Below are 23445 nucleotides of genomic sequence, written 5' to 3'. Positions count from 1 at the left end.
AAAGTTGATTAAAAAGAACCGCTGGCGAAAATGGTTGCAAACGGACATTTTGCGGGCGTCGGCGATGTACTGGATGCGAAGAACTATGAGCATGGGGTGCAGGTGATAGATGAGGAAAAGGAGTTCAAGTATGCCTTTTTACTTGTAAACTTTTGTTTGCTTGGGCATATCCCAAAGGCTATTCTATACTAATAAGTCGTGTGCGATCACAGTCCAAATCTATCCAACTATCTCTCCTACGAAAATGTCACTCCGGCAGGATTTAACTACCACCTCATCTCCGTCTTTGGATCTCAGTCAACTGGCAAATCCACGTTGCTGAACAGCCTCTTCGGGACCCATTTCAGTGTGATGTCGGAGACGGAACGACGGCAGACAACAAAGGGAATCTGGCTGTCCAAAAACAAACGACTCAAATCCGACAAAGGGCAGGATAATCAGACCAAGATGGCAGATAATATCCTTGTTATGGATGTTGAGGGAACAGACGGCAGAGAGAGGGGAGAAGATCAAGATTTTGAACGGAAAAGCGCTCTGTTTGCCCTGGCCACCAGTGAGGTCCTTATTGTCAATATCTGGGAACACCAAGTTGGCCTATATCAAGGGGCCAATATGGGATTGTTAAAGACGGTGTTTGAGGTCAACCTAGAGCTATTCTTGAAAGATAAGAGGTGCATTGAACTCCTCTCTCAGTCCAGCTTGGACTAACCCATGCATAAGTGTTTCGTAGTTGATTGAACTGACACTTTATTCAATAGATCAAACCCTCGATCTCTCCTCTTCTTCGTTATTCGCGATTTTCTAGGAACTACTCCGCTTCAGAACCTACAAAACACTTTACTACAAGATCTTAACCGGATATGGAACTCTCTCTCGAAGCCTGCTGGTTTGGAGAATTCCTCTATCACCGACTACTTTGATTTCGCATTCGCTGGGCTTCCTCATAAGAATTTCCAACCTGAAAAATTCGTTGATGAGGTACGGAAACTTAGCACTCGATTCTGCGATGGCCATCGCGACCCCAACAAAACCGATGCGAAAGGAACTGGTTCGATAGAAGGAGGCATATTCCTTCCTGAATACCATCGAAGAATCCCTGCGGATGGTTTTGCTGTGTATGCAGAAGGTATTTGGGATCAGATTGTGAACAACAAGGATCTGGATCTGCCTACTCAACAAGAGCTCCTTGCTCAGTTCCGCTGTGACGAGATTTCGCGTGAAGTCTTAGTTGCGTTTGATGAGGCCATAAGCCCATTCGAAGCGAAGCAAGCTGAAGCCGTTCAGGCGGGTAACCCTCAGGTTCTTGGTGGGTTGGGTTCAGCTATGTGTAATGCGCGTATGAAGAGCGTGAAAAATTTTGACACGGAGGCCAGTCGGTACCACAAGCGTGTCTATCAAATGAAAAAGTCGGAGCTCCAAGACAAGATTGACTCTCGGTTGAAAGCGCTTTTCCTCGGTCAGCTTAGTGCAGCGCATAGGTCCGGCATACAAGAATTCACCGAGTCAGTCACTGCTGCAGTCAAAGCCGGCCAGAAGAGAGGTGCCAGCTACGATTTTGCCGAAATAGTGACGAAGGAGAGGAAACTAGCGATTGAAAAATTTGAAAAGGAAGCTCGAGCTGCGGTTGTTGAGGACACGCAGTGGAGCAATTACCAACAAGAGTTATCGTTATACCAAAAAGACCTAGAAAACATCGGTGGACAGCTCCGGAGAGATGAAATGCGACGGTTGGCAACAAGAGTTGGGCGATGGGTGAGGTCACGACTAGGGGAATCCATTGATCTAGAGTTTAACGCTATTGGGTCAGGGAGGGGTGGCTCTGGTGCACCGGAATTTGGTGACAAACCTTCCGAGAAAAGCCTTTGGGATCGAGTGTGGACTCTCTTTGTAGACACCGTTCTTGATGCTGAAAGGAGATTCACGGAGCGAGCCAGCAGCTTCGACGCCAGCATAGACGAAGTAGATGTCGGCCTGTGGAGATTAAGAAGGAAATCTTGGGGAGTTCTACGTGCCAAAATTGATGAAGAGATGATGGAAGGCAATATACTCTTAAAACTGCGCGAGAACTTCGAGGATAAGTTTCGATACGATGACGCTGGCGTTCCTAGAATCTGGCGCCCTAATGATGACATTGAAAGTATTTATACGCGAGCAAGAGAATCAACACTCACTCTTATTCCTCTCCTCTCCCGCTTCCGTCTTGCAGAGACAAATGCACCTCCCCCACTAGACAAGTGGATTGGGCACACGCCCAGCTCCGCGACACCAGCCGATGAAGAGGATCTCACACCAATTGGTGGGGTTGATGAAGATGAGGGCAAAAGTCTAGAGGAAGAAATGACTATGATCGGCGAAGCCAAAAAACAGGACTTAACAGTCCGTTTCAAGAAAACTGCGGATGGCGTTTATGTTGAAGCGAAGAGAAGTGCAATTGGAGGCATAACTCAGGTGCCACTATACTTTTATGGCTTGCTCCTTGCCCTTGGCTGGAATGAAATCGTAGCTGGTGAGTGCCTTTAATTATTTCTAGTACAATTGCTGCTTATTTGTAAACACCTGGACTAACTCCGTCCCTTCAAATCTAGTGCTCCGCAACCCTGCATACTTTCTTCTCCTCTTCGTGTGCGCCGTTACCGCATACGTTACCTATCAGTTAAACCTCTGGGGCCCTATTATCAAAATGACAGAGGCTGCATCTCAGCAGGCTTTGATGGAGGGGAAAACACGTCTCCGCGAATTTCTGGAGGCATCGGACACTGGACTCCAGGCAATGGCTATGTCTAAGGGTAGAAATGCGGAAGAATATGATATGTCGAACATGAAGAATCGGAAGTCTGCTGGAGGGTTCCAGAATAATAGATCCCATATCGATGATGCAGACGACGACGATGATTTTTAATTATAAGAAAACGCTTTCACAAAATGGCCTCATATCACCTGCCCTGATCTCATGAATCATTTTACCCGCTTCCCTCAATGAAAGAAACTCTTGTATGCAATCGATACACTTTTGCCCCATTTGGAGATTTATGCTGACGTCCCTTACTCCTGCTTGATTCTTTTTGGGGGTTGATTTAACGTCTCGAATTCTGTGTTTTTGCTTCTGGTTTGATTCATTTCTCTTGTTTAGTTTTAAGGCTGAGCGATTAGAATAACAATATCAGTATAGAAACTTCTACTGTCTATTTTGATAGAACCCGGAAAATATTCCATTCTAATGAACAAATAGGATCCATCCAAACAACAACGCCGTCCGCTTGCACCATATACCCTAAAACTAAAGATCTAGCGCCATCCCGATCGAATGAGGCGCCGTCTCCTTAAAGCCATGTTTAGCATATAACTTCCTACCCGGCGGATCAGCCAAGAGCGAAACCCACGCCCCTGGAGGCGCAACCTCTCTGATCCTCTCCAGCAGCCTCGCAAGAACTACATCTCCAAGTCCCTTTCGCTGGTGCTCCGCTGCCACCACCATATCTACGATATGAAAGTACCAGCCGCCATCACCAACGATCCTGCCCATCCCGACTGTGGTATTAGTCTCGGTGTGTACGACGCAGCAACCGAACCAGCTGCCAGGGAGAGCCAGGATGGCCTGTTCCTCTGTCTTGTGGGATAGGTTTGGCGTTCTGCGGAGGCCAAGGTATTCGGGGATGTTAGGGTAGCCATCGCGCAGGTGATAGTCAGGGTGGATGGGACGGGAGGGTGTGGGCGTAGGTTCCCCTGAGGGAGCCAGGTTTGCAGGGTCGGTGTTGAAGGACATCGATAGTATTAATATCGGCGAAGAGAACGAAAGGATGTTTCTGTTGTTGGCGGAAGAGAATCACCCAATGACAGGGATGGATATCCTATCCACCTTTTTTAAAAACAGGAGATGGCTTGTCAAATGAAACAATGAAACAATGAAATGCTGGCTGGTGAAGATATGAGAAGAAAAAAGAAAAAGAAAAAAAGGGAGCATGGACAATTGTCATCCCATGTTAGCAAATATCCATGCCCCACACATCATAGACCATGACGTGAGCCGATACGACCTCAAAGCCGCCAATCCAAAGTAAGACTAATAATGGTGATGATGCTCAGCGGATGTAACTTAACCACCAAGGTCCATGAGTGAGTGGGCTTAATCAAACCTCCAAGGGATGTTCCTCCGTTCATGCAAACAGGCGTAAACTATCTCAACAAAACGCCCAATTTGATATTATTGTCCTCATACACAAGAATTGATGTTGGACTCGTGGCCCCTTGAAGCTTAAAACAAATTTTAAGCTTGATTTTAATTCATATAGCGCAAAACCTTATTATTTGAACCTCCTTTTTCCTCTTGATGCTTCCCAAACCTTGATTGAGAAATATACGCAGTAGAAACCGTGACTTCCAATGAGCAGCAATTCATTTTATTCATCTACGCTTCTGGGGGTTATTCCCCCAGAATTAATTGGTCTCCATACAACTGTGCTGATTGGTTTTCGGGAGGAAGCCCAATTCTGCGTACCCAAGGCAGCTACAACGTCATACAGCCATACACCTGTGTAAACACCCCAATTTACTGATATCGGATGTATTCGCTGCTTCATTGATGCAGCCATGCAATTATTTGGTGTACTTAACATCCATTTTGTTTAGGCGATGGCGGGGAAGGGGGGGGGGGGGGGGGGGGTGGACGTACAAAGGTTTACTTTATACTAAGCGGATGGAATTTTTGGCTCGAACGTGGTTGCGACAAGCAAAAGTATTTCGCTAAGTTGTTAACACTGCAGATCGGCAAAATACATATATTTGCGTAACACATTCTGTACCTAATACAGCTCTTTAAACATGACTCTACCCCTCTTTAACTTGTCACCCGAACAGGGAGAGGTTGTGACTCGATATCAGATTGATTACGGAGGAATGGGGATAAAACACGAGGGAAATGATAGGATACTACCACTATCTTCCAAAAGCATAACTCATAGGGAAGGTCGATGCCGATGTTTCAGAACGCCGTGCGACGATCATAGCGGGAAATCGCATTCAGCTCCGCTCGCAACGACATACATCGCCTCAGGCATATGGTCTATAAAACACGCTGACGACTCGAAGACGACTCCACATCTCATAATAACAGGAGCAGCGGGAAACATAATAATTAGCTACCTTGCGATATTTTGTAGTTTCTTAGCTGATAGCAGAGCATTAAAGCCATGTCTTCTTCCCCATCCAAGGACAAGGGTCGAGCACTTCGGAAGTCGGTATCTCATTCGCGGGGGCTTGGAATACCCAAGTTCACGCCTAGAATCCCAATACAGTACCCAAGATGTCAACAAAGATGGTATATATTTGTCGGAGTACTTGCTATGCTTGCAGTCACATTGGCAGACAACACTGGACGCCCTTCGCGCCTCTACGAACGCACTATGGATCCCTCAGATTTTTTGAAAAGGGCGAATCGCATTCTGGAAACTTCGCCGATAATCGATGGGCACAACGATTTGCCCTATCTGATCCGCATAGAAACAAAGAACAAGATATATAGTGAGAGATTTACGTTTGAATCTGGTCTTCTGAGCCATACGGATCTCGAAAAGATGCGGGAGGGAAAAGTTGGAGGTCAGTTCTGGAGCGTGTATGCAGAGTGTCCCGAAGATAGCAAAACGCAGATTGATGATCCAACGGTACGTTGTCTATGCTGTATATTTTATTACAGAGGGAAATTGGGAATATGCTGATTCGCATGCAGTGGACTATCAGAGACACATTAGAGCAAATCGATATCGCACAGCGACTAGCAGAAAAATATCCCGATGACCTCCAACTTTGCAGAACCGTAGCTTGTGCTAGGCGAGCTTTCAGGAGCGGAAAGATTGCCAGCTTTATGGGCATGGAGGTAAGGAAATGACATAGAATCTCACGGTTATATATCGTCAGACTAAAGTTTTCACCCAGGGAGGACACCAACTTGGGAACTCTCTTGGCGTTCTTCGACAGATGTACGATCTAGGGGTCCGTTATGTCACAATAACCCATAACTGTGACAATGCTTTTGGGACAGCAGCATCAACTGTTGCCGCTGGTGGCGAGGATAAAGGGCTGACCCAATTCGGAAGCGAATTTGTGCGAGAGATGAATCGCCTGGGCATGCTGATTGACCTCTCTCACGCATCTATTAAGCTGATGGCCGACGTACTGGCAGAGACCAAAGCACCTGTCATTTTTTCTCATTCATCGGCCTATGCTCTCTCACAACATGTCAGAAATGTACCAGATGACATCTTGCGCCGTGTGGCCAAGAACGGTGGTATTGTCATGGTGACTTTTGTCCCCATGTTCCTCGATGTCAAGAATCCGTCTTCAGTAGATATTCACAAGGCGGCTGATCACATTTTCCATGTGGCGGAACTCTCAGCCTGGGACCACGTTGGGGTGGGCTCTGATTTTGACGGAATGGGCGATGTTCCTATTGGCCTTGAGGTATGAAAATGGCCTCGTTCTGTTCTTTCCCCAGTCCGGACCGATTTTCATCCCGTTCTGACTAGGGTATCCAATTCAACAGAATGTATCCAAATTCCCGCAGCTCGTCAAGGTCCTTCTCGAACGCGGTGCAACAGAAGAGCAGGTTCGAAAGTTTGCAGGGGAAAATATCCTCAGAGTCTTGTCTGAGGTAGAGAACTATTCCAAGGCCTTGGAGTCTGCGGGAGTAAACCCAAATGAGGAGACATGGTCAGGTCGGAAATGGACGAGGGTGGATCTCCCCTTTCCCCTTATGTTCAATGATAGCATAGGCAATCGAATTCCGGGCAAAACATATCCATAAGAAAATGCTTTTGAACCCCGGTTCGCAAAACCCAAAGATAAGCTTAAACCATGCGAACACTATTATTTTTAAGGGGTTAAACAAGGGAACATTTGCCTGGAGGCAGGATGCTTCAATAAAACACATCCATTAAACAAAAGATCCACTAGTCCCCGCAGAGCCGGCGGAAAGAAATAGAGAATTATTTTGATTTTTGCCCTGACGAAGTGCCATGGGAAATGTTTGCAAAGGCTCAAGTGGATTTTTCATGGGAATATCTCATGTTGAGGTAAGGTGGAAGGCAGCCTTTGGAACCTCGGTTCAAGTCACATGTTCTGTGTAGTCCGTTTCGTTATTTATTTCAACCTATCTATCACCGCGGCAGACTGGAACTTCTTATCTTTCATGCTCGTCTACTTTGAAAAAAAACCTGTGTTAAACTGGCATGTGGTGACTATGGGTTCAAAAACATTTATCTATTCTTCTTAGTCTTTTAGTTTTCATCTTTGGTTTTGAATGTATTTTCCTTCACATCCTCCCTCCTTGTTCCTTGTTGTTCATCAAGAGACTTTGATATCGAGATCATTGGTGCCCTTCCAAGTATTTGAACTTCTCCTCCAGTTGCATATGTCCGTCTTAGAGCATATCAAGTTCTTCGATTAAATATCTACAGTTCTTGTTTTCTCCGTCAGATATAAAGATAGTGGAATAGCAGGTAAGAGAAACTAAAACTAATGCAGGACTAGTTCGCCTGAAGGGTTTTAAGCTAATCGATGTTATGTGCAGGGGCTAGATAAGCCGGCATAAAGACAGAAGGTAGCCATGGCTTATCCTTCAAGCCTCAGCGGAGCCCTGAAGGCAAATGGTATATTCAGTTGGTTGAGGCGGCAGCTGTCATGGAAAAACTTGGCTTTACTGCTTGCTGTGCTGAATCTCAAGTCTTTACCTCTTGTGTGGCATGTATGAACAACCCTTTTCTTCCTTATTTGTCTCTTTCTTGGTGGCTTGGGTTGTCTTTTGGTTCAATAATCCCTTTCTATAACTATGCTTTTGATGTATGCACTCTGATAAGGATTGTCATGACTTCTGCTGAACTTAATGTCATATCAGAGTTGTGATTTAAGACAAATAATATGGATGCACAATATCAATCATCACTCGCTGAATCTATAACAAGCATCTAATTTACTCAATGTATAGGCACGCGTTTTCTTTCACCTCTTAAAGAGAATCAATTTCCACCGCCATAGCCATCCCAAGCTCGTGGAGATATTCCACAAGAAAAAGGGCCATGTGGGCCACCATCCCCTCTTTACCCCTGTCACCATTGTAACTCATACACCACTCCTCGAAATGGATTACAACATGCATAAGTCCAACAGCACATACTTTTCAGACCTTGACATTGCTCGCACAGCCTTGGTCACAAACCTAGTCACTCCCGGTATGGAACTCTGCCGACGTGAGCTCGAGAAAGAAGTTGATAGCAATGGGAAGAAGAAGTACCCCGGCAGACTGGCCGTTATGCTCGGATCCGTCTACTGCAGTTTCAAAAAGGAAATCGCTCCTTATGAACGATATGACATGCAAAGTCGACTCTCTGGCTGGGACGATAAATGGCTGTATGTTATTACCTACTTCCTCCGCCCCACAAAACGCACTGGAGAGAAAAAGACCATTCTCGCGATCGGGGTCAGCCAGTATGTCATCAAGAAAGGACGCTTGACTGTGAAGCCGGCAAAAGTTTTCCAGGCTGGGGGATTGATGCCGGTTCGCCTGGACGGCGCGGACTCGTCGAACGGCACGCCAAGTGGTTCTGGGATCCCGTTGACAACTGACACTCCCGCGAACGGAGAAGCTATCAATTCTGGCGAAGGCCTAGATGAGAGTCTTGTTCGTGAAGTTATGACCCTCACAGACAGCACAGACCTGAGCCAAGCTGTCTTGGAAAATAAGAGGAGAGATAACGAGAACACCTGGGTTCAGGAGTGGACTTGGGAACGGATTGAGGAGCAGAGATTGAAGGGTCTAGATTTTGTCAAGGCGTTTATTGGACTTGATGCGAAGCTTCTCCAGGGAGCAGAGTTGTAGGGCTGCACCAGACGTCATGAGTTATGCTGGTTTTTTTTTTTTTTTTTTTTTTTTGGGCGGGGGAGGATGTAGGGGGGTTTTTCTTCTCTCATGAAGTTTGATGATTCTTCTGTGCCTACAGGATTGGTGTTAGTTTTTTTATTTTTATTTTTTTATTTCTTAGCTTGAGTGTTTGTGTTGGTCATTATCATTCATCTTCAATACCCCTTCTTGTTTACTCTGCAAACTATTTCACGTAAGAGTCCTTGATACCTCTTTTTCTAGATTTTTATATCTCACATAGAGGTTTCCAGTTACTTGCAAGCAATCCACCCAGCACCTAGGCTTTACTCCACACCCTCTGTGCCTAGATACCCAATTTGTTTCATGTTTTTAGATTTTGGAAGAAATTCAATACATATTCATTACGCGGCCAACTTGCAGACCGCGAAAACATACAATCACACAAGCGATGAAGCTTCCCGCTGAAGTTCCCCGGTCATTCCGGGAGCCAAGTATGAAGAAGGGAGATGATATGGAAAGTCCTAGATGACAATTGTCTCAAAACGGAGCAAGCAATCATGTCTCTTACTTCAGATATTTACTGAACGTTTGATGAGCCAGGAGTAACAAGGGCAACCGATAAGGGAAGAGTAAGAGCGGCTCAAACACTGCATATATACAATTCAAATATGCGCCAGGCCATGCTTCAATGACAGGGGAAAGCTAAGGAAACAAGAGAGAAGAAGACTGAGGGGGAAAAATATACATACGGAAATAACTTTACGGAAAACGTGAGAGACGAAAACAAAAAAGAAAGAGAAAAAGAAAAAAAAAAAAAAAAAAAGAAAACCGCCATTTCCATCCCAAATGTAACTGGTTTTACAAAGGAAAACAAAAGGATAACAAAATATGTCGGAGTATGGGGGGTTGAGTTGAGAGTCGTCGGTGTATGGGAGGTTTTTTTTTTTTTTTTTGTTTTTATTTCATTTCTTTTCCGCCTGTTCTGCTCGGTCATGAGGATCGGTTTGCTGTCGTCGTTGGTGAAACGAATCCATGTTTTCGACATTTGGGCTGCTGGAGAGGGAATCGAAATGTCCTTCGAGCATCGTTGTTTGTTCCCGATAGGCCACAAGACCGTCCTGCGCTAATCGTCGGGCATGATATCCTGGACGGATTAGACGTGAGTAATTTCCTCCAGCGTCCTGACAAAGTAAAATGAAAGCCGGCTCATGCCCTGCAAGCGAGAAATTCAGCGCGCAAAGAGTCAGTCCTCCTTTTATATATAGATAGACTTATTTCTCTGCGTTCAACTTCTCCTGCTTTTTAACATCTCTCGCCTTCATCCTCTCTTCCTCAGCATCAACCATATCCTTCCACAATTCCTCCCCCTGATACCGCTCCTTCCGCTTCTTCTTCTTCTTCTCCTCCTCCTCCTCTTTCGTCTTCGCCTGCTTCTCCTTCATCTTATCCAGCAGCCCCCTCCCTTTTCGCTGATCACTGATCTCCATAGCAGCCGTGCCCGCCATGACGGCCACTGTCAGGCCCTGCGCATACACACGAGCCTGCACAATCTTCTGCCCCTTAGTCAAAGTGGGATTCCTGCTAACCAGCATCCACGATGCTACCATACTAGCCACCCAAGACACGGTGATGAGCTTATATTTCTCCTTGCGGATGAAGTCCCACATGCGTTCTGTTGCGGACATGGATGCCAGCTCTTCCTGGCGCAGACGAGCCTCCCGCTCGCCGAGAAACTGATGTTCACTGTGCGTGGAGGCTTCATAGGAGCGGGAGGCGTGGTCAGCAGCAATGATGCCAACGAAGGTGCCGGAGGATGTGACGAGGAAGGCTTTCATGGGCAGAGTAAGGTTCTGGATGGTTGGGAAACGCTTGGATGCGGCCAGGACGGCGGCAGCACCTCCTATGAGACCGGTGACGGTGCCCAGGGTGCCACCTCGAAGGACGGCGCTGTTGTTTTGAGCGGGGTTAATTATGAACTGCCGACTTTTACATGAGACATCGGGAGGGATCGGGTGTACCTGTAGTGAGCATCCTCCTCTTCCTTTGTGAGAAGCTTCATGGTGAATTGCTTGCGATGATTTTCGTGGGCAAAATGTAGAGACAGACTTCGCTGTCTTTCGGGGAGGAAAAGGAATAAAGGGGAATATCACAGTCCGATGCCGTAAAATTGTCCAGCCACTGGTTGGTAATGGACAAGGTTGGGTGTTGTTCTGCGGTGGTTTAACTAAGTTGTTTATTTATATTAAATAACAAAAAAAGCAGAACTGGAAATCAAATAATAACCAGAGCTAAAAACGTGATCTCCGCCTAAGTAGAATATTTGAGGAAGAGAGGCGAGGCGTGGTTAAACCGTGATGTTTTTGACGACGGTTACATTTATTGCGGATGGTTGAGCTTGTTAAATAGCTTGCCTTTCGGGATTTGAGATCCTGACGAAAAGTCTGTCGGGGCTATGTGACTTGTCTTTCTGCGGGAATTCCCTACTCCGGGAGGTACCTCATGCTAAGTGGGTGCTTTTTCCGAGTTCTCCGCGGGTGTTTTGCCCCTATTTGCAGCGACAGAGCACAAGGCAGGGAATGATTTGGAATTCAACATCGATTGTTGATTGGATGTAGAGTGTTTTTATTGTTGCTGACCCCATCATGTTAACTACGGGCTACAACAAAACAGCGAACACTGTTGGTTGCCGAAGAGTTATAACAGTTATTTATCTACTCCAATGTTGAACCCCCCCCCCCCCCCCCCCGCGCCGAGACGGTCGATATGCTAGTCGAATATTGCCCGCAACGCCACCAAACCTCTGATTTCAACCGAAAAAATGATAAAGAAAATAGAGACTGGTGGTAAGGTACATATTGAAGGTGGGAAAAAAAAATATGGGCGAAGTAAAAGAAAATAAAGGCGTAAAGGAAAGAAAATACAAAAGCAAAAAAAAATAAAATATAAAAAATGAGAAGAAGGCTTAAAAAAAAAAAGGCTTAAAGACAGTTCCGCCGGTTCAACAGCTCGAACGAGCAGAGAACCCAACGTTGCCTTAGCTAATTTCTTAGGAGCTCCTCAAATCCCTGTCTATTCATCACCTCTTCGACGCCTTTGCCGCTGCCGCCTGTCTCGCTTTCATCCGTCTGAAACGATCCTCTCCACTGGAACCCAGCGGCCGAGCAAATTTACTCTCTTGGACCATAGTCGAACGCGGGACGATAGTGTAGGAAGTATGTCCACCTTCAGCACGCGCGCGATTAGCCAGACGGGGGGGTAGAAGCTCTCGCGCACGAGCCTCTGCAGCGGTAGCCTGGACCGATATTCCCTGGTTGCGAGCAGCAAGTTGACTACAAGAGTATCAGTGAGATGAAAACTCATGTTTGGGAATAGAATATACCAGTGAGGAAAAGGAGATCGTGTGACTGGGGGGGTAGATGTTATAACGTACCTAGGATCGAAATCGGCTTCTTCGTAGACTCGCTTGGAATAGTCATCACTCCGTTGCAAAATGGGTCGAGTCCATTCTGCGAGAAGGCGTTCTGCTTGGCGTTTAATCCCAATCTCTGGTTGCTTGCTCTTGGTATAAAATACAATGACTTTGCCAATACCACTTGCTATGAGCGTCTCTTTGTTGATGGGGAGTCTCCCCAATGCCGCAAGGAGATCGCGCTGGATATTGTATGCTGGCAGGGAGCCGTCGTCCAATGGTTCGAGGAAGAATTTCACAGCTTCCAGAAGATTGATTTCGGGGTCGACAAGGCTGTTGATATACTGGTTGCGGTTAAGGAGTGAAACAACTTCCGGAAGCATCTTCAGTTTGTGCATGGCCGGTCGGTTCTCTTTTCGAGCTATGCTGTCCAGTCTCGCAGCATCCGTCATGCGTCGTCGCACATCTTCGATTTCCGCATCAGCCAGGTCGGCCAGATCCTGCAGGAAAATTAGCAATTTTTTTTTTTTTTTTCCCTTTTATTCTTTACATCTCCATCTCTGTCGAAGGCGTAGTTTGACATACAATCCCATCTGCTCTCCGATGGCGACGTTTGGTTGGTTTCTTAAGCTGCTCGTCCATCATACGATCAAGGGCACGTCGACGGCCTGTTAAGAATAAGGGGTAAAGCTCCCCAGTCAGCTCTGAATCTCCAATCACAGCCTCCCGTCCAAATATATAAGAAGAAATACATACGCGTAGCAGGGTCCAACTCTTCCTCATTAACCTCCTCCTCAACCTTCCTACTCCTCCTCTCACCCCCTTCCCTCCGCTTCCTCGCCCGTTTCCCTTCAGCCTCCTCCCCACCACTAAACCGATCATCGTTATCCTGTTTCCGACGAATCTTCTTCTCCCTCCGCCCCTCCTTTCTTTTCTTCTTTCGCGCCTCCTCCTCATCTTCATTGCGGGCGCGCTTATGTCGTCCGATAAGTTTTAAATTCTCCTCATCTATCGCAATAGCAGGGCGTTCGTCGATGGAGACATTAGCTGCGTCAAAGTCTTCGAACTGCGCATCGTCAACGTCTGAAAGGAGAGACTCGTCGTCGGACAGGTCAACGTCCGGGACGTTTTGGGAGTCTTCATTCTCCTTGTCCACGATGGGAGACTCTGTGGCAGGCTCAGGTGAGGCAGACATGCTGGCAGCTCACGCCCAAGCAGGCCTGTGCGATTCTGATAACAAGAGAGGGTATTTTGAAGACTGTTACGTTCGAAGTTCAGTTTGTCGAGACTTTGTCGGGTAGGGGAAAGAAAACTTTGCAAGTCAAAAAGGCAAAGAGAGGAATAGGCGGGGTATAAAGGAGGTTAGGTAAAGGGAAGCGTGGTCCGCTGAGATATATTAGAAGCTGTGAATGTAAGAAAAGGGGTGGGTTGAAAGTGAATGGATATCAAGATGTATCTGGTGGCGGGTCTTGGGAGTTCAGCGATGGGAGAGCCCGATATTATTTAGTTATTGTATTTAGTTCACACGGCAAAGGGAAAGTGGCCCGTGCGTTGCAGCAAAATATATAGAAGTTATTTAAAACATCTGGGATTTATCCGTTACCTTCACCCTACAGTTAGATATTTATTTCCACTCTCCTCACTCCGCAATTCTATCCTTCAAGTCTAAAAGGGCACTTCGCAATCGGAGCCTTTTTTTTTTTTTTTGTTCTTGATCTTAAATATCTTATAACCCCATTACGGAGTCCTGTCTCTGCTCGACTATCCTTTAAACATGTTCATGCCAGGTGAGTTGAACAGATACTGCGCTCTGCCTACGCACCTTTGGTCCCCGTTCACCTCTGCCCGCATATATAACACGGAAACTATTGACAACGCCTTATACAGGTCCCCCGCAGCTCTCAGAGGCTGAGGTCAAGGTCCGTTCTTTTTTCCCGGCTCAATTGCTACCCTGCAATCCCTTCCCCGATATCGAACCTGGAATTAACGAGCCCCAAGTTAATGAGCGATGTACCGCAAGTCTATTGCTGACAACTAACTCATGGATCCTATACTGAATCTAGGCTGGAGAGAAGGAGGCAGCTCAAACAATAAAGGCGGTCATTACCGGCAGTATTCTGCTCTATCTCTGTAAGTTGGATTGGGCCGGCATGGTCCAATGTCCCATCATCTAGGACAAACTATTCTCTATAACTATTTTGAAGATAATAAGGCTGATGTTGGGTCTTTCTTCCCTCAGCTCCGTTAGCGATCGATTTCGTCAAGCAACTTTTCTGAGTTATATAACTTCTATTTGGAAACTATGATACACGATGTTGGGTTGTAGAATTTGCATTTGCATTTGGATATACGATCGGCAATGTATAAGTAGCAAAAAGACACCAGCAGTTGGAAAGGAGTAATACAACGAGGAGGCATTAGATTTACCCCTTCGAATCAGTGCGGAGAGCATATTCCGAACATTTTGTGGGGAGATTAATGAGATTTAAATAGTCTTGTGTGTATCCGTACTGTACAATAATAGCATCCAGCAAAAGAAAAGAAATATATATTGAATTCATTAGGAGAAACTTCTTTCGATTTTTGTTCTGAAACACGCTGGTATTTCCGTTAATGCCGTTTGATACCCCGAACTCGGAAAGAAAAGAAAGGGATAAAGAAAGCGTTTCGTGCAATTGATGTTGATATTGAATGGGCAACAATCCAATTCAGTCTTAGATTCCACGCGCCCAGCTCACGTCGAAGATCCGTGTAGTAGCTCAAAATCTTTCTGGGCGGCAGCAAGTTCCTTATTTAGATGTCGGATTTGTGAAGCATAGTCGTCCAGAATCTGGGCCTTTCGTTAGCCAAGTAAAAATAAAAAGAGAGAAGAAGAAGAAGAACATAGAAAGCTAAGTTAGCAATCCTTCGGGAAACCTACTTTCTTCGCTGTTTTAAGAGCAGTCTCATCCAAACCATCATCGACCTGCCGCGCAGCATCCTGACCAGTTCTCTCCATCTCCAATTGCAGGCGCTTTGATCGTTCCCGGATTGCCAGCATTCTAGCCCAGATCTCCTCGGCGCAGCCATTTAGGGATGGATCAAACACGGAGCGCTCCAGTTGACGAAGTTTCTTCTGTAACTCCTCCTCCGTTTCGTCCATTACGTACCCGCGGTTCCTCAATACTTGCGTTTTACCGGCAAGAGCAAGACATCTCTGACTAAGAACTATATGTTTTCGCCGGCAAGCTGCAATTTTAACAGAGATTTTTAGGTCGTGTCTGGATAGCAGCTCGGTGAGAGCGTTATTAATCTCATGAAGACGACTTTGCATCATTGTTAGGAAACCCTTCTGTTTCTGCGCCCGGTTTCCAAGCTCCCAGAATCCTTGGACGAGGACTGGGACGTATCCTGGACTTGGTCTCTTCCGTAGTGCGTCCTCCCATTTTGTTTCATCATCATTGGCGCCAGGTTGGAAAAAGGGCGCATTATCTTCCCCAACATTATTGTAGAGGTGGGTGCGAAACGGAGAGTTTCGACAAGTGGGCTGCCACTTATCCATCAAAATACTCATTTGCATTGGCACCGTGCGATGAACTAAATGAAAAGGTCAGATATGTATATAATATCTTCAGTGAGGATGAATACAAGTACATACCTCCAGTCATCCCTTGCCCCGGAGTCCATAAAGTAGGTCCAGTCTGCTGAGATTGTCCCAGCTGCGGTGGCGCCTGTTGTCCTCCAGCAACGAGGGTTGCTCCAAAGGGCTGCTGTGGTTGTTGAATAGTTGATCCGAATCCCGAAAAGAAGCCACCACCCTGTTGTGCCTGTGACTGCTGTAACTGCTGTGGCTGCGGAGTGTTCTGACCGAAGCCTGAAAAGAGGCCACTGCCTTGCTGCTGCTGCTGCTGCTGAGATGGCTGCTGTTGAGCAGCAGAGCTGCCAAAAAGACTACCACTCTGAGGCTGTTGTTGCGTAGTCGAAGATCCAAGTCCGGAAAACAAACCACATCCTTGTTGCGGCTGCGTTTGAGTACCGGAGCCAAATCCAGAAAACAACCCACCCGGACTTTGTTGACTTTGTTGCTGTGAACCGCCAAAAAGCCCGCTTGTTTGTTGCTGCGGCTCTTGCTGCTGTTGAGTGCTCATCCCAAAAAGACTACTTGTCCCCTGTTGAGGTTGTTGTTCCTGCTGCTGCTGCTGCTCTAGAGAGCCAAACAAGCTTCCTTGAGGTTTCGGTTGTTGACTGGTCTGCTGCTCTCCAAACAGACTCCCGGTCTGTTGAGGTTGGTTTGTCCCGAATGTTGATCCAAACAGTCCCGTTGACTGGGGCTGCTGTGCAGGCTGACCAAAGAGCGACATAATGACCGAGTGTGACCCAGGGAACAAACACAGGTGCTGCGATATTTTGAAGAAGCTCCCAGCGTAACACAGGTTGCGAGACTAGAGGGGTAGAAATTTCAGGGGGCAAGTCGCATTATAAACTTGAAAAAGAACGGCTAGTATGATCATCTGGTAACGTTGAGCGCGTCGTGAAAAAATATGAATCGAGAAATAGATCAACGAGATGCAGAGGGTCAACCGTGTCCAGCAGTTACCATAGTCAAATCTCACCCTCCTAAGTCCCGCTGTCGCCAAAAGGAAAGCTGGTTATCCGTGGATGGTTTGCTGGTTGGTTGATGATTGTTTTTCTTGAGCTGAGTTGAGCCTTACCACGTGACAAGTTGGTGCCCACGTAACTAAGCTAAACCTAATCTGGTAATAATGGCACTTCAAAATTCTCAGCCAATCAGATGCACGACAGACGCGTCGCGAAAGGGGCCGAGTCTTGACGAAATTTGTTAAACACAGCTAAAAGCACTGAACAAAAACACAGTCCAGATATTGATATCAGAGGGGCATGCATTGAACTATGGCTCCCATTAATGGCAAAAGAGAAACACGAAAAGACAAAAAAAATCGACTTGAGGAGCGAGCTAAGCAATGGTTGACGAAAGGGGGGATTTTCCGCGAAGACTCCGATGACGAGCTTGGATATGAGGATCATCCGTGGGAGTGGATATATGAAACAGAGCCAACTGCAAGCAATGACTCTGATTTAAATGGCTCTGATGATGAGCTTGACTGTGTGTCACCTACAAAACGCAAATCCCCACGACGGCCACAGAGAAAAGCTGTGACTAAAAAAATCATAGGGGCAAAGATGGGGTCATTTGAGTGCAGGCTGGGCGAAGCCGTGTTGTTAAAATCACCAGAACCTGGGAAGGATTGGGCAGGTATAATCTGCGAGTTTTTGGAAGAAAAGCAACAAGAGGACGAAGACGAAGATGATGACGAAGATGATGACGGTGTCCATGCTGGGCAGACGGTCAAAAGCGCCAATATCATGTGGTTTGCATCGCCCGACGAATTTATGTCAACGAAGAACAAGAAGCGCCCTGATGCGCTGCCTAACGAACAGTACATAACCATAGATTTTAATGTTAATCCATTGACGTCAATAGATGGGAAAGCAACCGTCCTATCTAGAGGTGCTTTTGAACGGCGATATCCGAATGGGGTCCCGCCCAAAGGCAGAGCCGCACTGGCAGAGTATAACAAGTGTATCATTTGCCGAAGGGGGGTCAATCAGCTTCAAGGAAAATATACAAAGGAATTTTTATGGGAAGATATCTACAATGGGACTGAGGAAGGTGTGTTTCGACTCATCGATTTCATCAAGTCTGGTCTCAAGAGATCTCGAAAGAGAAAGGAGGTGGATGACGAAGTGAGTACTGTCCGGCTCCCTCTCTTTTATGTTTAAATTGGTACTAATGGCGTTGAATATAAAGTACGCAAATGTCAAGGAAGAAGTTGGAACGCCGAGCACCCCTAAAAAACGACAGAGAACTGTTTCCGTTGCAGGGACACCACAATGTCGACGACACCAAAAAGTTCTCTCCACCCCGACTCATAGAAGGTACATGATCGCATGGTTTATGTTAGTATTATTATGCATTTTCATTCTAACGGCGCGTATAGGATTGTTGTCAAGAAAGCCGTGGAATTTACCCCATTAGGAACTCGGATCCTAGATATCTCCCATTTTACTTCTTCCCCATATCGACAAGCACGCAACCTTCTGCACGTTTCAAGCGTCCCAACTTCCCTTCCTTGTCGGGACAACGAATTTAACACAGTATATAATTGTCTGCGCGTTGCTATCACCGACGGCACCGGAACGTGTATTTACATATCTGGCCCTCCTGGTACTGGGAAAACAGCCACTGTCCGAGAGGTGATAGCTCAACTTAATTCATCGGTACTCTCAGAAGAATTGGATGATTTCGTCTTTGTTGAGATTAACGGCATGAAGGTTACAGACCCACACCAGTCCTACTCCCTACTCTGGGAGGCTTTGAAGGGTGATCGAGTGTCACCCTCTCATGCACTCGACCTTCTGGAAAGGGAGTTTTCCCATCCGTCTCCCCGTCGAGTGCCATGTGTTGTTTTAATGGACGAGCTAGACCAGCTCGTTACTAAAAACCAATCTGTTATGTACAATTTTTTCAACTGGCCAGCGTTACGATACTCCCATCTGATTGTGTTAGCTGTAGCCAATACTATGGACTTGCCCGAAAGAACTCTCAGCAATAAGATATCAAGTCGCCTAGACTTGACACGAATTACATTTTCTGGTTACAAACACCGAGAACTAATGGAAATCATTGGATCTCGCCTTAGTAACGTGCCCGGAAACATTGTTGACCCAGACGCCGTGCAATTTGCAAGCCGGAAAGTAGCAGCAGTTAGTGGAGACGCACGACGTGCCCTGGATATATGTCGCAGAGCAGTGGAAATCGCAGAACAAGCCAGCGAAACAGCAGCAAAAGTTAAAATGAAAGCAATGCTCTCTAACCAAAACGGGATTGACATGGATGATATGGATACCAGCTGCCTTTCCCCCTCACCAAGCAAAAGTGCATCACGCCGAAACCGTGCAGCGGGTAACCGCACCACCTCTACAGCCACTGGCACTGGCAAGCTACCGCGAATCACAGAGGATGAATCAGAACCCCTCCCGCGCGTCACCATCGCAACCATCAAACAGGCAATACAAGAAGCAACCTCTACCCCTCTACAACAATCCCTCCGCTGTCTCCCATTGGCAGGCAAAGTATTCCTCGCAGCCCTATTAGCCTGCATCCGCCGAACCGGCATCCCGGAATCCACCTTCGGTGACATTCTCGATGAAGCAAAGCGGATAGCCGATGCCGCAGTCGCAGTCGCAGGCGCCACCAGCAACAACCTGAAGGAGTTTTTACTTCAGAAAGGAAGCGATGCGCGCAGATCGCGCGTTTGCGCGATGCGGTTTGCGGCGGTGGAATTGATGAATTCTGGTATTTTGGTGCTGGAGGGGGAGTTGGGAGCTAAGGGAGGTGGTTCTGGGATGGGATATACGTTGGGGGGAGGGGATAGGAGTGGGAAAGTGAGGTTAAGGATTACGTCTGACGATGTGAGGGCTGCTTTTCGGGAGGATGTGGAGGCGAAGATGTTGGGGTTGGGTTTTGAGCAGTGAACAACAGCTCTTACGGCTTTTCTCTACATAGCACGGGATAATAGAAATTGTACGGTAAGTTTGTGGTGTAAAGGTTTACTGTACGTGATATTGTAAGTAAAGACGGAGCTAGTTATATCTGTTCAACCTTTTGTGATAGATTTGTGCAGGATATGCATCTACTTGGAAGAAGTCAAACCAGAGTTGACAAAACTTAGATTTCTCTGAAATCGTATATCTCAACCACAAAAAGCTATCCGAATATTTTTCTTAACGCCAAATAAATGCATGACTACAAAGAATTGTAATAAGGCGCATTTTCGAAGGAAAAGGAAATATCCTAAGGAATATATAAAGGAACTGTTTTTTAGTATTTTTGTCTCCCCAATGTCGGCTTCCAAACCAACGGATGTGTCTCCTCCGTAGCCTCATCATCCGGCTTCCAGATCTTGATAGTTTTATCCGCCTCCCCAACAAGCAACCGCAAGCCCGTACGGTCAAACGTAGCGGCCATAATACCAGCTTCAGCATCCAGCGAGCCAGGTTGAGCTGTCGTGTCCAGAGACTGGAATCGATGGCCCGTCTTCCAGTCCCAGAAAGACATGGAGCCATTATCACCCCCGGAAAATAATACGTTATCCTCATTCACCGCCAGATTGTTGATGATAGCATTGTGCCCATCAAAATTTTGCATGAAGGCACCTTCGGGGCATTTCCACTGTTTGATGCTTCCTGCGCTGGCGCTGGCAAATGTGAATTCCTTTGGATGGACTGCAAGGGCACGAACGCCTTTCTTGTGGTGCGTAAGGACGTTCATGGTCTTGCCTGAGGCGAGATCCCATAGCCGTACAGTTGAGTCGAGGGAGGCGGTGATGACTTGTGGGTCGGCTTCTTGACATTTCAGATCTGACACGGTTGTTCTGTGTCCTGAAAGAACGTGGATGTTGCTTCGCGTTCGCATGTCCCAGACTCTTGCTACAGCATCTCGCCCTCCCGTTACGAGAACGTCCAAGGTAGGATGTAAATCGAGTGTGTAGACTCCACTTAGATGGCCGTGGTAGTGGCGGATGACCTTGTTCGTTTCTAGATCCCAGCATTTGACCATCTTATCCTCACCGCATGAGAAAAGATATGGATGTCGAGGAGAAACAGCCAACCCTCTCACAGTAGATATGTGGCCAGTGAGGGTCAATCGAAGGCTACCAGATGCCAGATCCCAGATTTTGATCGTTCTATCTCCCGCACCACTTGCAAACCACTGATTATTAGGTTCCACTGTCAAACTGCGGACCCATCCCAAGTGTCCTGATATCACCCGCATAAGTTTCCAAGGTGCGTGCCATTCTGGTTTTGGCTGTTGAGACACCATTGGCCGCCTTACAAGACTTGTAGGCATATTTTCTCCACCAGATTGTTGCGTGCCACCTGCTGGCGAAGATTTCACCAGGGCCGTTGAAGACCCAGCACCCACCGCGGTCCCAGTCCCAGTCGCAGCACCATTCCTTCGTTTCGTTCTTCCCGCGACGGCTTTTGCCTGCTTTTCAGCAAGGGCGGGAGGGAGTGTTTGCACGTCATAGTACTCTGTCTTCCGCCGATATGACACTCCTATGGACTCGCCAGGTTTCGTGAATCCCGACGGCAAAAAGTAATCTGCACCGAACAGATCGCGGGTCCGCTTTGCGGAATTTCGAACCACCTGATCAGGTGGAGGAGGTGCTAAAGTAGCCTCCATAGCTTTCGACAGCGTCTTAGGACGCGATTAATATCTGTGATATCTGGTCAAGCGAGTGGAGGAATTGTTGGGCTGGATAGGTGTTCTTTGACGCTTGCGCGTGCGTAGTGAGCGTGCGAAATTCTCAGGACAAATTCAAGTGCGCAGATTGAGGGAATCCGGATAATATATTATTTATTATTTCACTGAGATGGAATATGGCGGAATCGTACAGCGTCATGGAGGTTGTTGGTAGGTCGTTTTTGAGGTTTGTTTGATGATTGTCGGGTCTTCACTAGTTAGTTAATTTGATTTCTCTTCGTCGACGACGCTGGGCCGAGCTTGGGCCATTTCCTGACTAACCCCTCTCCCTCCCCGCAACCAAGTGGGCATTTGCTGTTGCCCGCATATAATATCATTCAACCGCCAAAAACATATCTGGTATACCCGCTATATCTATTCTCTATAACACCATGGATCCTGATTACAAGGCCAAATACGCTATTCATGAGGCTGTCCGGCAAGGGCAGAGTATGTGATCTCTACCTTCAACTTACCAATTGCTATGTTGACAAGATCTAGCATCCGTTGTCGAGTCTCTTCTCCATGTGAGCTGCAAATATGTTCCTCCGCTGATGCACAAATATGGCCCCTTAGCCTAGCATATCTTCCAGAAAATCACAAGGCTAATTATTAAATCTCACTCAACTATCCAGGCAAATCCCAAACTAGCATTGCTAAAAGACCCCGATGGCCGTCTCCCCATCCACTGGGCGGTAGCATACCACCACCTTCCACTGGTTGAGCTGCTCGTGGCAACAGACAAGTTTGATCCCGATGAAACGGTCCGTCACTCTACCTCTCGAAAGATTGATTACAAAATTTCCTTTAATAAGGCGCATTTGCAAATGAGGACTAAATGGAAAACATTATATTAGGACGCATCTGGATGGACCCCACTCATGATCGCCGCGAGCTTAAAAAACGAAGAAGGAGACCCGATTATTGAACTCCTGCTCCAGAAAGAGGCTGATGTTAATATCAAAAGTACCGCTGGACAGGTTAGTCTATTCGAAGCTGGTTTCTCCAGACAATGCTATTGTTATTCTGTTCATATTCACAGCTCTCACTAACTCTGATATTTCTCCCAATTAAATCACCAAATACAGAACGCCATCCACTTCGCAACCTCAAAAAACAATGTATCCACCGTCCGCCTACTGCTATCGCACAAATGCAGCGCCAGAGTAAAGGATAACCGTGGTCAGTTGGCCCTGCACCGCGCTGCCGCCATTGGATCAATTCCTATCTTAAATATGCTTATTGAAGAGGGCAAAAGCCCGCTGAATACGACGGACATAGATGGTGCGACTGCATTACATCACGCTGTTGCAGAGGGACATGCGGAGGCAGCTCTTGTGTTGTTGCGAGCTGGTGCGGAGGTAGATAAACGAGACAATAATGAAAAATTGGCGATTGAGCTGGCGCCTGACTCGAAGGTATTTGCTCCCCAATCTTTCCTCCGGATTTCCATAACTTGTCTAGTATGCTGAGGCTAATGTTTTGGGGGAGTATTTCTCTCTAGGTGCGGAAATATATACTTGAATGTGCCCAACGGGAAGGTATTGAGCTTTCCGTATAATATCTTGTACATACGGATGTTTGTACTATGCATACAAACCCTTTAAAGGAAACGATTCCCCAGGCTGGTTTCATAATGTTTACGACTATAGAAGATTGCAATACACCTTCTCCCTAACAATGTTTATGTCATGACATGTCCCACCTAATATTATATATATGAATGTTCATGTACTACTAGATTTCGATTTCTCATTGGAAAGGGGTAAGGCAACATAGTTATTTCCACACCACAAGGAACGCGAGAGGTCCAGCCACACTTCAATAAATACACTAATAAATACACCATTCTATATACAT

General features: G+C 46.6%; 11 protein-coding genes across 11 annotated transcripts; 6 read left to right on the top strand and 5 right to left on the bottom strand.

Moving 5' to 3' along the window:
• Positions 1 to 30: 30 nt before the first annotated feature.
• On the top strand, positions 31 to 2899 carry PADG_01945 (protein SEY1; the record flags this gene model as incomplete). The annotated part of the gene is made up of 4 exons (XM_010759347.1): positions 31 to 128; positions 213 to 671; positions 759 to 2506; positions 2586 to 2899. 4 exons carry the CDS (start codon positions 31 to 33, stop codon positions 2897 to 2899), a joined length of 2619 nt encoding a protein of 872 aa, XP_010757649.1.
• A 378-nt stretch (positions 2900 to 3277) lies between these two features.
• On the bottom strand, positions 3278 to 3763 carry PADG_01944 (uncharacterized protein; the record flags this gene model as incomplete). The annotated part of the gene is made up of 1 exon (XM_010759346.1): positions 3278 to 3763. One exon carries the CDS (start codon positions 3761 to 3763, stop codon positions 3278 to 3280), a length of 486 nt encoding a protein of 161 aa, XP_010757648.1.
• Positions 3764 to 5186: 1423 nt separating this feature from the next.
• On the top strand, positions 5187 to 6796 carry PADG_01943 (uncharacterized protein; the record flags this gene model as incomplete). Its single annotated transcript, XM_010758830.1, has 4 exons — positions 5187 to 5657; positions 5723 to 5869; positions 5929 to 6453; positions 6536 to 6796. 4 exons carry the CDS (start codon positions 5187 to 5189, stop codon positions 6794 to 6796), a joined length of 1404 nt encoding a protein of 467 aa, XP_010757132.1.
• Positions 6797 to 7597: 801 nt separating this feature from the next.
• PADG_01942 (uncharacterized protein) lies at positions 7598 to 8866 on the top strand (the record flags this gene model as incomplete). Its single annotated transcript, XM_010759345.1, has 2 exons — positions 7598 to 7735; positions 7976 to 8866. 2 exons carry the CDS (start codon positions 7598 to 7600, stop codon positions 8864 to 8866), a joined length of 1029 nt encoding a protein of 342 aa, XP_010757647.1.
• Positions 8867 to 10140: 1274 nt separating this feature from the next.
• On the bottom strand, positions 10141 to 10928 carry PADG_01941 (uncharacterized protein; the record flags this gene model as incomplete). The annotated part of the gene is made up of 2 exons (XM_010759344.1): positions 10141 to 10816; positions 10888 to 10928. The coding sequence occupies 2 exons, from the start codon at positions 10926 to 10928 to the stop codon at positions 10141 to 10143; spliced, it is 717 nt and encodes a 238-aa protein (XP_010757646.1).
• A 1017-nt stretch (positions 10929 to 11945) lies between these two features.
• Positions 11946 to 13473, bottom strand: PADG_01940 (uncharacterized protein; the record flags this gene model as incomplete). Its single annotated transcript, XM_010759343.1, has 4 exons — positions 11946 to 12198; positions 12300 to 12778; positions 12864 to 12946; positions 13035 to 13473. The coding sequence occupies 4 exons, from the start codon at positions 13471 to 13473 to the stop codon at positions 11946 to 11948; spliced, it is 1254 nt and encodes a 417-aa protein (XP_010757645.1).
• A 579-nt stretch (positions 13474 to 14052) lies between these two features.
• On the top strand, positions 14053 to 14452 carry PADG_01939 (uncharacterized protein; the record flags this gene model as incomplete). The annotated part of the gene is made up of 3 exons (XM_010758829.1): positions 14053 to 14065; positions 14166 to 14197; positions 14342 to 14452. 3 exons carry the CDS (start codon positions 14053 to 14055, stop codon positions 14450 to 14452), a joined length of 156 nt encoding a protein of 51 aa, XP_010757131.1.
• A 560-nt stretch (positions 14453 to 15012) lies between these two features.
• On the bottom strand, positions 15013 to 16618 carry PADG_01938 (uncharacterized protein; the record flags this gene model as incomplete). Its single annotated transcript, XM_010758828.1, has 3 exons — positions 15013 to 15108; positions 15199 to 15854; positions 15916 to 16618. The coding sequence occupies 3 exons, from the start codon at positions 16616 to 16618 to the stop codon at positions 15013 to 15015; spliced, it is 1455 nt and encodes a 484-aa protein (XP_010757130.1).
• Positions 16619 to 17168: 550 nt separating this feature from the next.
• Positions 17169 to 19814, top strand: PADG_01937 (origin recognition complex subunit 1; the record flags this gene model as incomplete). The annotated part of the gene is made up of 3 exons (XM_010759342.1): positions 17169 to 18023; positions 18088 to 18215; positions 18278 to 19814. The coding sequence occupies 3 exons, from the start codon at positions 17169 to 17171 to the stop codon at positions 19812 to 19814; spliced, it is 2520 nt and encodes an 839-aa protein (XP_010757644.1).
• A 346-nt stretch (positions 19815 to 20160) lies between these two features.
• Positions 20161 to 21525, bottom strand: PADG_01936 (pre-mRNA-splicing factor prp46; the record flags this gene model as incomplete). Its single annotated transcript, XM_010759341.1, has 1 exon — positions 20161 to 21525. The coding sequence occupies one exon, from the start codon at positions 21523 to 21525 to the stop codon at positions 20161 to 20163; it is 1365 nt and encodes a 454-aa protein (XP_010757643.1).
• Positions 21526 to 21977: 452 nt separating this feature from the next.
• On the top strand, positions 21978 to 23146 carry PADG_01935 (uncharacterized protein; the record flags this gene model as incomplete). Its single annotated transcript, XM_010759340.1, has 6 exons — positions 21978 to 22035; positions 22087 to 22112; positions 22221 to 22349; positions 22443 to 22565; positions 22674 to 23003; positions 23090 to 23146. The coding sequence occupies 6 exons, from the start codon at positions 21978 to 21980 to the stop codon at positions 23144 to 23146; spliced, it is 723 nt and encodes a 240-aa protein (XP_010757642.1).
• Positions 23147 to 23445: the final 299 nt, after the last annotated feature.

The sequence above is a fragment of the Paracoccidioides brasiliensis genome (assembly GCF_000150735.1).
Source record: "Paracoccidioides brasiliensis Pb18 unplaced genomic scaffold supercont2.2, whole genome shotgun sequence".
Classification (NCBI taxonomy): domain Eukaryota; kingdom Fungi; phylum Ascomycota; class Eurotiomycetes; order Onygenales; family Ajellomycetaceae; genus Paracoccidioides; species Paracoccidioides brasiliensis.
This window is presented reverse-complemented; position numbering and strand designations above follow the sequence as displayed.